Source organism: Bradysia coprophila, unplaced genomic scaffold (assembly GCF_014529535.1).
Source record: "Bradysia coprophila strain Holo2 unplaced genomic scaffold, BU_Bcop_v1 contig_348, whole genome shotgun sequence".
Lineage (NCBI taxonomy): Eukaryota > Metazoa > Arthropoda > Insecta > Diptera > Sciaridae > Bradysia > Bradysia coprophila.
The window spans coordinates 179,727-197,673 of NW_023503606.1; the positions used below are offsets into that span (position 1 = coordinate 179,727).

Below are 17,947 nucleotides of genomic sequence, written 5' to 3' on the forward strand. Positions count from 1 at the left end.
AAGTCATTGAAATAATAATTTTTCAAATTTAATGATTTATTCGGAATGTATGTTATGAGTGTACTCAAAATAATAATTTAATAAAAAATGGTTTTGATGGATCTAGAGTACCCGAATTTTTACTATTAAACAAAAATCATTTATAACAACACAATTCACCAATTACGTGATCGGATTTCAATTTGATTTTTTTTTTGTTTTATTGTTTTATAAATCCGATCAACTCGTTGTTGGAAAAATGTTTCGACTAAAACTACCACAGCGCTACATCCGTTCGTTTCGTGAAAAAAGATTAACAAAGAAGAGAAAATTATATTTATTTAATTCGATCAGAAAAAGTGAGTTTTTACTAGGTTAACGTTTTAAATAAATACAGAAAATTAATTGCCTTTTTGTTTAAAATAAAGAACGAAATTAAAAACACGGCTGTCGTCATATCCCACGATCATTTTTATTTTTATTGTTACTCCATCGACTCCTTCAAAATTTTCATAATTTTTGATATTTTCTCTCTCTCTCTTTCTTTAAAAATTGTTTTTTTTTTCCTTTTTTTGTTAACAAAATAATTTACTAAAAACGTATGACTTAGAAGAAACCATCACCAGTAGGATCGTTCAACCATGGATAATTGTTTGGACATCTGACGCATGTCTGCAAATTGATTGTTTCGCCGGGAACCTCTTTCGATGTCAGCTTGCATGAGTGTGGTACCCAACAGGCCTGAACACCTTCGACCGAACACTTCTCTCTCCATGGTTCGAAGTTCTTCACTTCGGCGACCGTTCGTGGATTCTGGATCCACTGGATCACCTGGGTCATCGTCACGAAATACACGTCATTGTGGTTGGCCAGAACCTCGTCGATCCAGTACAGGAAGGCGTCCAAGAATTCGGGATTGTTTTTCAACCAGGCCGCATGGAAGTACAGTCCCAATGGGGCACGATTCTGGTCGTAATGGCGATCGAAATTGTGGTTCAGGAAATTGTAGAATTGATCGCCGGACAGAATGTTTGAGCATGAGTCGACCATAGCGCATCCCGGTAGATATTCATCGTTGGTGGGATCTTCTCTGCGATCTAATTCGTTCATTACCATTTCCCAGACGGCATGCGATCGGGTTGGACAACTTTGGAGATTGCCGTGGCAACGGTGTGGCATCTTGAAGTACATGGTGTATGGCCATAGTGGAGGATTGGACAGTGGTGCCGTTATGGTTGAATCGTACAAGAATGCCTGTTCTTCCATCATTGTGAATTGGTTGTTACCGCCCACACGCAAATATGGAGCACGAACGCCGACAACGGAATTGTCGGTAATGTTGGCATACTTTTCGGCAATGATTCTCATACCAGCCATTTCCTTGGCCCAATCGTCAACGGTAGCGTTCGACCAGAAACGTTCTTCGTCGTTGTGGCTAAATGACGGGAAAAAAGAAATTTTTGTTCAACATTTTGTGTGCGGTTCGGGGTATTCTTTTCATTTCAAAAATATAATTTAACACTTGGAAGATGCTGAAATGAAACATTATCATTGAATCAATTGACATTTGAATCGCTGCTGTGTATCCAGAAAATTATTTACAAAAAGTGAGTTCATAGATACAGTCAGCAATCTAAGATTACGTTAAAGTAAATTCGATTGTTAGTAACTACCTCCAGCTTACTAATGAAATTTTAAAAGTTCTTAAAATACAGTGGCTACAAACAAAGTTAATTTTATTTTCATTCTCAATTCAATTCCTCATGTGCTGACACCGTTTACCCCATTGTTATGTATAAGCATAGTCATTGCCAAAAAATGGTGCAGGAAGGTATCGCTAATTCCTTCACGACTTTCATCGACTAAGTGTCAAAATACGTGGAATGCTCAATCACCTATAGAGTTCTTAACTATCGAGAAGGCGTAATTTGTGGAACTTACTCTCTACAAAACATCTTTCTGGTAAATTAACTACAACAGGACGGGCAGATAAATTATTTTAGAGCCGGCTAGTCATCTGTTATTAAGAACAACAACGAAGACAAGTTCGGAATTTGTTCTTCTTAGATAGGAACATTGATGTGAAAAGCAATGAATAAAAAGAGTTTGTGCCAAACGAAAGGCGCCACTAGAACAGACAAAGTAATAGATTTACTGTTACGATCTCGTTGTTTGTAAACAGACTCATAAAACAATCCAGTTAATTATCTCCGGTTTTACCATTTTTAACTACATGGAATGAAAGATAAGTCTGGTGGAACACTAAGTCCTAGTTTGATCAAACGAAGTAATAGATTACTCATCTCTTGTTTCTTCATCTTACGGTAGACTGAATGGAAGAAAAGACTGTGATAACATGAAGCCATAGTTTAAACAAACGACGTAATAGATTTGCTGTTGAGATCTTGTCGTTTGTAAACGAACTCATCCAAAAATCCTGTTAATTATCTCCGGTTTTTCATCTTTTACTAGGTACTTGGTTTAAACAGACTAAGTAATAGATTTACTGTTACAATCTTGTCATTTGTAGACAGACTCAATCAAAAATCCAGTTAATTATCTTCGATTTTTCATCTTTCATTAGACGGAATCGAATGTAGAGCTGGGTGGAGTAAAAGTACTTCGGGCTGAAGCCCTCGGATACTTTTACATCGACTTTTACTCATCTGGATACGAGATATCAAATTACTTCACTGGTATAGTAATGTACTATAATCATATCCGCTTTTTCATCTTACAGATGGGATTAAAGAATGGACTGTGATAACATTAAGTCCTACTTTGAACAAACGAAGTAGTAGATTTACTGTTACGATCTTGTCGTTTGTAAACGTTCTCATCCAAAAATCCAATTAATTATCTCCGGTTTTTCATCTTTCAGGAGAAGGAATAAGACTGGGATAATACTAAGCTCTAGTTTAAACAGACGAAGTAATAGATTTACTGTTACGATCTTGTCGTTTGTAAAGAGACTCATCCAAAAATCCAGTTAATTATATCCGATTTTTCAGCTATCAGTAGACGTGATAGAAGAATAGGACTGGCGGAGAGCGAATCTAATTTAAAGAAAGCGAATAGTCGACATAGAAAAGGAAACAGTAACAACAGAAGCATACGAATATGAAACATGAAACCTTGTATCGAAACATTCGAAAGTATGAAATCATAATTTCAAGCACTGCAGTTAATAAAAAGGAAAAAAAAGACTGGTCGCATCCTACATTCAAAGAAACGGAATAGAATAGCAAACAGATTCTTTGAAACTCGAAAATAATGTTAGTGAAAATTGCAACGATATGTACACAACTCAAAATTGAGTGGTAAAAACAACAACAAAAAAACTTATGCTTCAGCATCGAAACCAAGTTTTAAACAATAAATTTTCTCTTTTAAGAATTTCTCGTTCAACATACGCATGGTTTCTATTTTCCCTCCAGCTTTGTTGTCCTTTACTTGTCGACAGGAAAAATAAACAAAATAAACAAAATGTAAGTTTCATTGAAACAAACGAACGTATAAGAATAATACTAAACTACGAGAAAACTTCATTCAAAGCACGTCGGGCTGTTCGCTCAATTTTGTTAACAATATAATCCAAAAAAAATAGGAAAACTAAATTAGGCATGCAGCTTCCACAACAATATCAAAAATTTTCGTTACTCACGTGATTGAATGTACAGCGATTTCATGTCCCTTGCGATGGGTCTCCTGCACCGCCGAATAGTTGGTATATTTGTGCGACACAAAGTATGTTGCTTTGATATCACAACCGTTTGGATTCTTACGTTTTCCATTGAAGATTTCCTTGTACAATTCAATGTTGTTGTTGTTGATGGCATCGTCGAAGGTGATTGTGATCATCATTGGCACATCCTTCGGTGGCAAGTCACCGGGAATGGTTGTACCATCTTCCGAACAGAAACAATCCGGTAGTACACAGACAGCTGGATCACATGGTGGGGCTCGGTTGGGATCATTGTCGATGTCTGTGGGGAAAAGACGAGATAAACGTTAGTTAACTAGTCAGGATCGATACATCATATAAATGGGATAGGAGAATGCACCGGCGACACGAGATTTTTGAAATGTTGCGATAAGTCGAATTAACGTATATGTGGAACAGCTTGACTATGACAAGGCCCGTTACTCCACAACTCTCAATAATAAACAAAAAATGGTGAGCATGGTAGTACTTGCTACTTTCGAGGAATCGCTTTTTGCGGAACATTTGTTGCTGAGGATTTATAGTTTCAGGTTCGATTATCAGCAATTTTATTTACTAGACATAAATCTACCGATAATTAACTGAAAATACACCGACAATTAACCGAAAATGTAGTGACAATTTACGGAAAATGTACCGACAATTAACCGAAAATGTATCGACATTTTACCGAAAATGTACCGACAATTTACCAAAAATTCACGGTAAAACATCTTCGGTAAATTCAGTAAGTTTTCGGTAAATTTCGGTAATTGCAGTAAATAAAACTCCCAATAGTATGACCTGTACACTGTACAGCACTCTCTGTTACTCCCAGCTCACGAGTTGTGCCTATCGATGATCTGAGGGTTGTCTTCCTTTTATATAGACAAATTTAGGTCAAAACTATTGAAGTAATGAGATGCTTGCACTTTTACAATGGTTTATTAATGCCATTCAAAATTATCAACAGACCAGATAATGATTAATTGTCCATCTCTTCGAACAAAAGAAATTCGATGTTAACACCTACTGTTCGAAAATACATTGACTAACGGAAGTACAGGAATAACATGTCGAAAGTTTAAATTAAAGAAATTTCACAGACCAATTTTACACCTATTGTCGTTTCAATGTAAATTATTATCTAGGACCGGCACTTGTACATTTTTGACAAATAACACCAGAGACACGACTGCATTATAATTGGACTTTTCAAAACATATACAAAATGTGTACGCTGATGGATGAATGATGAAAAGAAACAACATTTACAACAAAATATTTAAATTTAACTGAAAAAGTGGATAATTAATTAATGAAAAGTAAAAGTAAGTGAGTTAAGTACATAAGTCATAATATAATAATTCAACTGTGGACTGTGTGGATGGATACATATATATTGTGCACACAATTAAAACAAATCGATTTAAGCTTCTACAAACTTTTTCGACTCTTTTTTCCAACCGCTGCTGTTGTTGTTTTGTGTAGGTATTAACACTGGGTAACGTAATGATAATAAGACGACAAAACAAAAAAATTATGAACAGAAGAACTGGTTTTTAGAGAAAACTCTTACTTTTATCCGGCATAATACACACAATACGAAAATATCAACGAAAATGTCGGGGTCATAATTGCCTTTTTTCGACACAATGTAAAACCAATTTTTTTCTGAATGATTTACTTGTTTGTTGCATATACTTAATACCCATAGGTAATGATACCATTAAACTTTCTCAACATTGTGCATACGATCGAAAATCGACAACGTCCTTTGCAACAAAAAAAAGTCGGATTGCAATTTTATTCATTTCACACTGCAATGACACACACACAGACCGTGTGCACGTACAGACGTCGCATGTTATGTGTTATTATCATACATTGATTGCAAATAATGACCATTGAAAATCAGGTCGACACGAGCAGGTAATCATGTTGCATAACGAGAGATAGAGAGAGTGAGAGAGAGAGAGAGATAGAAGCAAATTATGTGTGACATTTCTATGCAAATTTCATTTAGACCCTAATCTAAACGATGTGTTAATAAATAATAATGCAAGGTGCTCGCAATATGTGCGATATAATATTTTGAATGTTCAATGAGAGCGTGTTGTGACACAATTTTTTGCTTTGTGTAATAACAGAGTTACGCATTGGGTATTTCCATTTTGTTGTCCTTTTCAATTAGTTTTTGAATTACGACCTACTTTTGAATATGTGGGGAACGGATAGTTATCTATGAGGCACAGAAGCACATACAATGGACAATTATGAGTTACTCATCTGTTATCGACACCAACTGAAGACACTAGCAACGAACTCTAGACATTGATGACTTATATCGAAAATTGTATGTTAAAGCAAAATGAAGTAATAGATTTTAAACGTCGTAAGTAACAGATTTTATAATTGTACTGAGGAAGATAATAAGCTTCTGATGGTACCAAGGGCTTAAAGATTATATTTAGCGTAATATCGAGGTAATTAGGGAAATTTTATGGAAATTAGTGAAATCAAAGGGCAGGTTGACTTAAAAGAAATTGAAAATTAAACAAAAGTAACTCTAATAAAATTAGACAAAGAAATACGGTAAGTTCAACATTAGGATTACAGGGCAAATTTTTCAGATTTTAATTCCGTAAAACTCATATAAAATCTTTCAAAAAGTTCTAAACTTAATCATTCAAAAACTTCGGAATATTACAGTTGGTTCGTTCTAAAAAACACATTTGACAGGTTTTAAAATCAGTCAATGATATTTTGGAGCAAAACTTGAATACTCCTCAGTGAATTCAAATTTCGAGGCACTTAATAACTGGGAGCATCGATGACTTTTAAAACTCTGATAGATCTAAAATTTTGTTTTCTAAACATGAGCATGAGTAAGGTGCATGCTCTCACCCGTACGAGTACAGAGAAAGAGAGAAGGAACTAAGTTTGCTATCTTTTTTGAACACATCGAAACGACCACCTGAAGCATAAAAGCGTAATCTAAATGTTGAATCTAACTGTAATCGAACCGAAATTGCACCCATATTTCGAGAAACATTCGAACGAAATCTGTAATGTCAGCATCATCATCACCGTTCAATTTCCACACAATAAGAATATATTTTCCATTAAAAACAAATACCAAATGAAAGGACGTCTGTGTGCACACAGCAATTTGTTTTCAAAACGAAAAGGTTCCGCAATGTGTAATATACTGCCGTACCCCATGTAAATATCGGCAACCAACGAAAAAACAGAGAAAAAAAAAACCATTGCAATAGGTCAAAATAATTAAATGTTTCTCTTATACAATATTGTATAAAATATGTACAAAAAAAACACCCGGTACTCCATTTTAACGAAGTTAATAATTATTGCATTAATACACTTTTACACCGAGAGTCATTTTTCGTATAAATGTTTCGTACACATCATATTAGTTAACCATATAAAACTGGTAAAATGGATTGGGCTGCGCCGGGTCGGCCGTGTCTGAGAAACGTATGGCTCCATCAAGTTTTATACTCGTTTGTGTATTTTATACATTTAGATATTTATATGAAGAAATCGAGGAGATAAATCCATTTATCTATACTTGTACTTTTATTATAATTTTTTCTTTTTTTTTAAATAAACAAACTCGCATTCCATCGTAGAGAGAGAGTGAAATTATATAGTGTCGTTGTTAAAGGTGTGCAAAAATATTGTTACATTAAAATGCTTTATTTGTTGTTGTTGTCGTTATGTATCAACTGTTACACTTACTATAAATATAAAATCAGTTATGTACCACGTATAAATATGGAAATAAAAATATTTAATTGATACACTTCTTATACCGAGTCCACGGTGACGGTGGTATACGTGGTTCATAAGCGAATAATGTTCACAAAGATTTATTGTGATAATTCAATTAATTGAGCGAGATATATATTAAAGTACAAGAAAATGTATGTGCGGTAAATGTACTGCGTTTGAGCAAAATATGACAGAATGAATGGGACTAAAAGTTAATTAATTGACCGGAACAGGTAATTTGCATACGGTCAGGAAGTCATTTGCACACGCTTCGTACCACCTACACATAAACATGCGTCCGTTGTATTCTCTTATAGCTTTTATAACAATTGAACACTACAGAAAATATTAGCAGTCATTGACATGGGAAATAGCCCTAGGATGCGTTTCTATGCATTTTCATGTAAACTTTGTATTGCGTTTCGTGACTCAGAAACCATTTTTTTGTCAATTGTGATGTTCTAGTAGGGCTAAATGTGAAGCAGGGATACGAAAAACTGAAAAAATGTTCAAACGGATGCGAAAGAGGACCTATGGACCAGCACTCGGCGAATTCGGTACCATTCGATCGGTAATTATCCCTGCTACACGATAAACAATTAGAATTGAAAAAATCCGGTACTCCCCCATACAATCCTATACGAAAAACTGAAAAAATGTTCAAACGGATTCGGAAGTGGACCTATGAACCTAAGGACAGGTGGACAAATGAATCCCACTTTTACTCCTGATTTAGGCAGAGTAAGTCTTTGATAGAATGAAGAGCTAGCTAAGTGAGAATCACTAAAACATCAACGTTTCACCGATTCGGCTTAGATTCACATAATTCGATGTGTAGGGTCAGAAAACGAAATAAAAGAATTGGTGAGTCGGTCCGGTTTCATCGATTCAGTTCAAAGTTTGCCAGAAGTTTAATACTTTTTTGTCCATAGCTAATCGGTTATTTATGTCGTTGGCTCCTGGTGGTAACATATGTTTCAGTCTTAAGGCCAGCTTATGGTCCGATATATCGCACATATGTCAGGACGCATAACCTGGCCTTAAAGGCTTCCTCTTTGCGGTCTAAAGTTCAGCACGTGCTTATTCAAACAAACTTTAAAAATACTGCAGACAGATTGCCTCAAAGCTTTGTACGGTCAATATATAGTGTAGACTTTCCTAAATCTATATTAATCAATATTTGAGCTGTCCATTTGATGTTCGTTGAATGGGTACGTCCCTTTGTTTGAGCTTGATTATGGTTTTAATTACAGGAAGATGGAGACGTTAACAATTGACATACAGATTCATTAGCCGCTGTGGGATGGCTGTTTGAAGACTAACACTCCACCGCAATAGATTTCGAGTAGAATTCTATTACATTTCCAGAAGGAAATGCTGTTTTAGAGTTCAAATGTAATAGATTTTCGTATAATTCTATTACATTTCTAGTACATAAAATGACTGATGTCAGTGCTCTATTTCGTCGTGAACCAACTACACTGCTATAACATTTCATGGATATTTCACCAGAGTGAAGTTATATCACCTGAAAATAGAGCTTACATGATGGAAGTCCTGAATAAAAATTATGGCGCCTCTACAGACCAATGGAGATTTCCTAGTGCATTTCGTCATAAAATGACTAAGGTCACTTTTTTAGGGAACCAACTTCACTGCAATGACATTTCGAAGATATTTACCAGAGTGAAGTTTTTGCACCAAAAAATTGAAATAGAACAAAGAATGAAGTTCTGAAATAGTGGCGTTGTACAGGCCAACCGAGGTTTTAATAGATTACTTCGCCTTTTCTGGTCTTCTAGAACCAACAATAACCTAGACTTTAGATATGTCAGATATGTCTTGGATATTAGCGCATTTCGTAACGGCTAGTCATCTGTTATCGACAGCAATGACAATAATAACCAATGAACTACAGCTAACGTAGTCTTATATCTCAAATAGCAAGCATAGTAAAACTACTGAAGTAATAGATCTGTTGCAAAGACTAAGTGATAAAATAATCAAATGAAGTAAAAGATTTAATGATAAATTAGACAGAGCCTATCGAGATAAACTTCGCTGAAATTTGAAGAAACTTAGTGAAACTATTTAGATGGAATTTCTCTAAATTTCACCAATTTTTGATACGGTCGTCAGACTGTTTTGATAAATTGTTGGCATTTTACCAGAGTTTACCTTTGGTTGAATTTTCTTTTATCTGAATCTTACTGAAGTTAACAAATAAAACTTAGCGAAATTGAAATTGGTAAAACTTAACGAAATCAGAGAGGTGTTTTTGCTGAAATAGGGTCTGTAAGACCTTAGTTTTGTCGTTTGTAACAAGTTAGAAACGTGAATAAATTAAAAGAAATTCAAGAAAATAATTTCATAAAAATTGTTCTTGACCGATAGACCCAGAATATAGTTTATGTCGGGTATGTGCGCTAATGGAATTCGAACATAAAATTGTAATAACGATTTTTATGATGGCAATATACCATTCGTTACATTATATACAAATTATTTCTCTGTAATACACTAACGTCGTCAGCTCAGTCCTTGATTATTTTATAGTCTAATTAAGATTGGTTGCAATCATCGAAGTAGAAATTAAATTGTACAAATTAAAATGTGCAGTCGATCATTATTAGCCGCATAGTGTTGGCCATTAAGTTGTCTTGAGACGAGATTACAATTTGTTTTCATTGAAATTGATTTCCAAATCTGAATGGCAAAAAAGTAAAAAATTTCTACTTTTTTTTCTCACTCTCAAAGTGACTGAAACTTGCTAACCAACAGAAATGATTTTATGATAAAATCACACTCACCAGGTTAGAAATTTATTTTTCAAATAAATAATTTCCAATCGCATTGAAATCTATTTTGCCTCGAATTTATGAGCATGAGTGTTCAAATACTTAATATGAAATGCAAAAATATTATTAACAGCCAGACACAACCATGTTATTTACTTTTGGAACAAAAAAAAACTTTCCTTTGTTTTAAAAAGTGATCGCATTCAGAGATTAAATATTTGTTATATAATTTGTAACACAAACCTCAATTGTTACATGAAATTGATTTGCAGATTGTGTGGTACTGTGTTGGCTTCAATAACACCAAATTAAAAATAAATTTTTGAATTGAAACATAACGAGAGAGAAAAAAAAGCTCACACCACGATCGATAGAGAAACATTTGAAATCAAAAAAAAAATTGAATGGCAAAAAGTCGATGAAATTGAAATATTCAAATATTCATCGAAACACTAATAACTGGATCATCAACTTTTTCGGTTAAGGTCTAATTTCGCAAGTTCAGTGGATTCGAGACCAAGCGAGCCATACACAAAAAAAAGTGGTTTGGATTGATGAACCAAATCAGAGGCCATTAAAAACCGTTTCTGCATTTCCTAACACAATTTTTACCCAAAAAAATTCAATTTTATATCGAAACACACTTTGACACACAAGCCGAAATCAAATTAATTAATTTCCTAACCTTCAACTGATTCTTTGAAATATTTTAATCTTTTTTTTTCTTCAATTTTATTATTGGCTTTTTAAACTAGTTTCGTTTGACAAAAAGTCTCGAAAAACTACGGTTTTTACATAACTTTGCCATAGTTATTATAATTCATAAACCTGACGAATCATTTTATAGATACGACATTATGGTATGTGTATACCGAGCGATAAATATGGAGCCATAATATCGAATGTATGTGCTTCATGTATGTGCTAATTTGAAAAACTTGTTAAATGCTACCTCTTGGATAATCTTCGTTTAATATGACATTTAAGATGTTAATGTTGAATGTGGTATGTTTGCATAACATTCGTTTAATGGTAAAATAATTTATTGTGTCAGAGATTTTTCAGAAGCCACATTTAAATGTGAAAGAAGTACGTACAACGTATAGGGTACACCCGATGTTATTTCGTTGAATAAATGTCTCGGGTTCGATAAAACGAGTTTTCAGGTTTCAGGTTGACTGTATCAATTGGGAGTGTTTCTCAACGAAATCATCTCGACTTCAATGTTCTTCCGCATTTTATTTTTACATCTACTACTTCACCACCCTGTGCACTCAATAATAATCGAAGGTTTAACCGCAGTTGGATGTAAATAAATTTAAAATGCAAACGAACTGAAACTGTGTCTGCAATTTGTTTCTAAAATCGAATCGGTTAAACCTACTCTCGGATCCAACTAGTCATCGCATTGTTAATGAAAGTAAAATGTTAATTCATTCCGAAATAAATCACATTTTACTCATTCAAACATTGTAAACCATAGTGGTTTTGGTGAAAAACATAATGTTGCATCAGACACACATGTTTTTCTCAGTTTAATATATTAACCAAATAACCAAAAAAATGTTTTTTTTTCTAACACTCACCACAACTATTTTCATCTGATCCATCGGTACAATCCTTTTCACCGTTGCAGAACAGACCGCGTTCAATGCAATTACCATCACCGCAAGCCAAAAATCCGTCCTGACAAAGTGGCTCGTCGGTGTACAGCAATGGCTTCACCTTGCGTTCTTTGTTCTTGAGTTTGCAATTTTTTACAGCATCTTTCCAATCACAAGTCTGTTTTTCAATGTCGAAAAATAGACCGGCTGGACAGCGAATAGCTTGAAGACCCTGAAAGAGAATTCCGAAAAAAAATGTTTTTTTTTTTATTGTCGAAAGTATAATCGATACAATAAACGTGTCGTGCATACGTTGCGGAAATGGTACACGCATGTAAATTGTAAGAAAAAACTGCATTTAAGAGATTTAAGATTCAGAATTTTTAATTCGTTGCGCAAAACAAGTTACGTATACAACTGCACCGAACAGATATAATAAAATAAAAGACTCTAAGTAAAAGAAACTGGTTCGAATGGCCATAAATTTGCATCAATTTAATGTAATTTGACGGAGGAATTTTTTGTTTTGCCACACTGGTGCCGGTCAAGACCGATCATTTCAATTCGCATTACAATGAGACATGCAAATAATTGGAGAAAAAACCAACAATTACTCACCGATGATGTGCACTGGATGACATCACGGCAATTGTCTCCTTCTCCGGCAACTAATCGAAACCATTCACCGGCATCTTTATCTTTGCATAGTTCTTGTTCAAACGATTCTTCCTTTTTGGACGATGTGTCGTCAGTGGCTGATTGTCGCTTCACTCTGATACCATGAGCTGGAAAAATGGAAAGAAAATTAGAAAAATCGAAGAGAAAAACAAGTTTATTTTAATAAGCCCATTCTGCCAATTCTACTCAGTTATAGAGTTAATTTGTGGAAACAAAAGAGAAAAATCGTTAGGTATACATGGACGATGCTTCTACCTTTCTTAGAGCTAATTTTAAAGTTACTCTAGCTACACTTAGCGACGTGAAAGAGACCTAATTCCTATTTTTCTTTTTTTATACTATCAAACTTGAGAAAAGAACAAAAGAATATTTTGGATTAGGACTAAATCTGTCTAGTTTGACAGAAGAACAAAAGAAAAATGCAGAACAAAGGAAAATTTTGGATTGGGACTTCTACTGTCAACTTTGACAGAAGAACAAAAGAAAAATTTGGATTAGGACTTCTTCTGTGAACTTTGACAAAAGAAACAATTGGATTAGGACTTCTTCGCGTCGCTATGTGTAGCTACAGTTACAATTTAAAAACTAAATCGCTGACATTCAAATGCACCGACCAAGTGTATAGAAATGATGATGACCGGTCGAAACTACATTAAAACGAAATTTCTTTCTCACTTTTCAAATGTAGTGACGCTAGTACGAAATTATGACAATATCCGAAACATCAAAAAGATTCCGCACCACGATTTTACATTAGCATAACTCTTTTCGCAAAGGCAAATTATATCCGACAATCATCATAAATCCGAATAAGTTTTTTTTCACTCGGTTATATCGATTAAGTATACCACTTTTTGAATTATATTTTTCCTTTCAATAAATAAATAAATGTTTTCTTAAAAACATTAAATGAATAAGAAAAAAAAAATAAAAGCAGACCGCCGCCACTCATGGTGACATTGAATCCGACACCTTATATGATTAATTCAAATGCCTTATCTCAATTGTTATGGTTGTTATACAATAACATTACTTAGACGGAGAGCTTTTATGATATATTTATGCCGAGAGACATTAAATTATTAAGATAAAAATGGATCCACATCACTTTGTTGTCTTTCTTCCTTCTATTAGCTCGTCTTTCTTCTTCTCCATTTCTTTTTTTTCTTTTTATTGATAAAACTATACCACACACACTCTCTCGTAACGTATTTATTTAAAGACTTTGATTAGAAAAATATAAAAATTTAGTTTTTTAAATCAAAAAAGTATTTAAAAAAATTGAAAAGATTATTTCTAACAAATAATTTTTTAATGTAAAAGCCGATTGATATCTTCGAGCTTTATTCGCGGAGTCTTTGAAGTCTTTGAGTGCGATATTGGGGACTTGGATGGCTTTTTTTTCTTCTCTCGAAATAATTAAGGCATTGAATGCAGATGTATATTATCATAATGTTGATCGCAGAAAATTGTTTCTTTTTTTTAAACAGAAATTATTCGATTTTGAATTGAATTGATTTATTAAAAAATCATATTGAGCTTACGACACTAATTTAGGAAATGATCTGTCTATAGAGTTGGAAAACGGACATGATTAACGGATATACTACATGCGAAACGGTTGTATCAACTAACAAGACCTCGTTCACTCATTACTGCAACGTCTTTATGAGGTTCGTATTGTGATAGAACCAGCGATCATTAAAGAGTAGAGTAAGCATAATGTCATCTGTTATCAACAGGTGCGACAAAAATAAGGAATAAGCTTGAGTTACAGTCAAAGGCAGTCAATTTTCAGCATAAATTTGCTTCAGCTGTTTTTCAGCTGATCCACACATATAATCAAAACTGGTTTTCCTTGTTCATACGGTTGAAGCTGCTAAACGCATGCGCATGATAGTGGTAAAACCGTATAAAGACGTATAAACGGTTGTGATTGTTTGTATGGATCAGCTGAAAAACAGCTGAAGCTAATTTATGCTGAAAATTGACTGCCTTTGACTGTAGTGAGGTCCTATATTGCAAAATTATTGTTAAAACTAATGAAGTAAAAGATTTCGTGTAACAAAAGATGTAATAGATTCAGGATGTACTGTGATGGTGACGACTTGAAATGATAAGGAGTGATATTCATCATACATTAGTTGTTTTTAACATAAGTTCTAACATTTTAAGTAGACGCTTCTATCGCTTTATTAACAAAACGAAAATACTCGACAATTTGATTTCAAGAAGATCGAAGATACTTTTTCTATATATGGATAAATGGATGGACGGTCTAACACATGATCAAAATAATAACATCCACAATGTGCTCCAAATTGACACATTATTAGTATGCACTGCGAATGCATACCGATTAGTGGCTAATAACATCTGCGATTTGTGAATAAATTTTGAAAGTGAAGAGTGTTTCGTTGTACGCATTATGTACAAAGCCTGCGAGTAATAAGGAAATACTTTCTTCAAATCAAATCACCAATTTTCTACACACAATCATTACTGGCCAATATTGGTAACAAAATCGTTTTACAATAAATGAAATTTGCCAGCCCGAGCAATAAAACAATATTTTGTTTGTGCAATGTTATGGAATCTTTCTTCGTTTTTTCCTGCAAAACCAGTTGTTTGGTCGCCTTTTTCTCTTTGCAATATTGTGCATTTCTTATCGTGCTGTTATTCGTATGCCAGTTTGTAACAACGTAACGCGTTTTCGTATACAATATATCAAGACTTTAAGTTGAATAAGGTGCATTAAACGGTTACACACACCCTTGAATATAAAAGAGGTTGGGTGAATTGATTTACTACGATTGTCAAGCATTAAATTACGATTTTTACAACGCAGACTATTTCCAGTCGGTAATTTGAAATTAAAAACAAATTTCGTTTAAATATCCAGTCATCAGTACTTGAGTCTCATCAAAACATTATATTGAGTTCTAAATTGTACGTTTTTGAATAAATTACCATAAAATATTCTTTTGGCTGAATTTTCATCAACATTTCGGTTTCAAGATTGAAAAGATCCATAAAAAAATCCATAAAAATATTTGATTTAAATCTTGCTTCATTCAAAAACCAGTTGAATTGGGTGTTATGCAATGCAATTGATATTGTATTTTACATATATTTAAAAAAAAAAAAAACTACATACACCCGATCGTACACCTATAATCATATTATTACGACGTATGATGGAATATAATGTGTACGCATTAATCAGGCAAAAGTCAGAAATAATTTTTTTTGAGGTGCAGTATATACCAAAAAAAATGGGTTTTGTATTACACTTGGTCTTAATATTAATATTCTCTTTCACAAACACATCACATAAATATTTAAACAAAAATTTTTAAATGAAATGCTAAAAGTAAAAAAAAAAATATTTAAATTTATAGTTTTCACTCACCAGAAACAACGAATACCAGAATGGTACAAACGAAAAATAATTTCGCCATTATTTTTCTGCCAGTCAATTACTTTTATTGTTTAACTGATATTTTTTCGGGGACTTAACTTAATTGAATGTATCGACAAAAAAGTAAATAAAAACATAAACGAAAAAAAATATTTTTTTTGTTTTTCGCACGTACGGCGTCGGATGTGAACCGACTTGAAATAAACGTAAGAGAGTGTATGAGGAATGCAAGCTTTTATATGGACATGTTTTTAATTGAGAAATCCAGTGGGGATGCGTAAAGGTGGGAATCGATTCTCCGTTATGCACGAAGGTGACAAAAAATCTTTTATGTCTGTGATAATTTTCCATTATTATGGGATGATTGATATTTCTTCTTTTTTTTCTTCTTTCGTTTAACAATTTAACAAATCAGCTATTCTTGATGACATTCTGCGTCTTGCAAGAGCTCGACATTAACGAACTAATTTTTTTAATTAATTTAAATTTGATTCGAAATTTTTGATGTTTTAATTTAATTATGATGATGACTTTATGGGTGTTGCAGACAGTTGAGATTTATTAAGTGTGATGGAGGTTTTTTTCTAAAGTTATTTTTAGATATAAGTTCAATGAGGAACGGAATTCAGAGTTTTTTGTTCTTCTCAAATCGTTCTCTATTCAGTTAAAACAACTGAAATTTGCTCATCAAAAAGCACGATGGAAGACAAGGCACACAGACACAGAACATATGTCACCTGCGTATTACCAAATGACACATTACATTGTGACACAAATAGTCATCAACAGGGATGAAAGACTTCATATTAAGAATTGAAAAAGATGACACGAATTCAGTTTTTCTCATCATCACCATACACTAGTAGCTGACATAGATGAGAAAATCGGAAGTTTCCGACCGACATCAATTTTTCTATTATTCCAATTCGAGACCATCCCGTTGTCATCAAATATATAAATTTTGCCATTTAAGCTAACAATTTTTTCTCTTGTAAGAATTCCGAGCATTTTTCATCTTTTTTTCATCCTGGTGGATAACATTTCTCAGATGAAATGATGTCAACAATTTTAGATTTTCCATTTCGGACGTTGAAAAGATGTTGATCAGTACGACAAAATTATGTAAAAAAAATTTTTATTGAGAGGGGATGTCTCACATTTTTTGTTTCTCTTTGTCATCCTGAAGACAAGAGAGATGAAACATTTACCCCGGGATGACAAAAAATGCAACCACTGGAAAAGGATGACTTTTTCGGCTCGAATTAAAATTTATTTATTCGTTAATACAATCGTTAATATGTTATGGATAACGATGACAAGAACGGGATGTCTCAGTGGTAACGTACTAGCCTTCCACCAAAATGAGTTCCGGCCTCGATTCCCGTGTCAGACAATTCCACATTGAATTTTGGTAGCATTACCAACGGTAAAGTTGACTCATGCTTCATAGTTTGGGAAGTTCATATGTCTAGCCTACATTTAGGCGAAATATCAATTAATTCCCAACTTTCTTCAGAAAGTATTTGCACACTTAAAGGCGTGATTCGAAAGTCACGTTAAGACGGTGTCATGGGTCAGACATCTTACCAAGCAGCCAGGCAATGCTTGGAGTAAATTTTGAATTGTGGAAATTTGTGAGAACACTTTTATTTTGTCGATATTAAATTTGTGGTAATAAGAAAAGTAAGGATTTTATGCCAATTTGTATGGAAGAACACTAAGTTTGTTTGCAGAACATTTGTAAAATTTCTCACACATGGCCGGTTGTCCAGACTGTACTTGTTATTGGCAGTAAAAGGCGGTTAATGAGGTTAAAATTAATGAAATACAAGATTTTTCATCAATCTAATGAAGTAAAAGATTCAAAAACGTCTATGGTACTTGCATTCCATACCAAAGGCTTTACTAGTAAGAGTTTACAAATCAATTCGTTCAGGTATATCTTGTATGTTTCTCTATCAAAAATTAC

General features: G+C 33.7%; 1 protein-coding gene across 2 annotated transcripts; it reads right to left on the reverse strand.

Moving 5' to 3' along the window:
* Positions 1-491: 491 nt before the first annotated feature.
* On the reverse strand, positions 492-16,198 carry LOC119079859 (chitin deacetylase 1). 2 transcript variants are annotated; one of them, XM_037187933.1, is made up of 6 exons: positions 15,970-16,191; positions 12,498-12,664; positions 11,862-12,111; positions 3,644-3,965; positions 3,393-3,431; positions 492-1,414 (listed from the first exon to the last, which is right to left on the reverse strand). In XM_037187933.1, the coding sequence occupies exons 1-6, from the start codon at positions 16,016-16,018 to the stop codon at positions 586-588; spliced, it is 1,656 nt and encodes a 551-aa protein (XP_037043828.1). In that variant the 5' UTR covers positions 16,019-16,191; the 3' UTR covers positions 492-585. The 2 variants fall into 2 exon arrangements, with proteins under 2 accessions (XP_037043828.1, XP_037043829.1); XM_037187934.1 differs by lacking the exon at positions 3,393-3,431 and having other exon boundaries at positions 15,970-16,198.
* Positions 16,199-17,947: the final 1,749 nt, after the last annotated feature.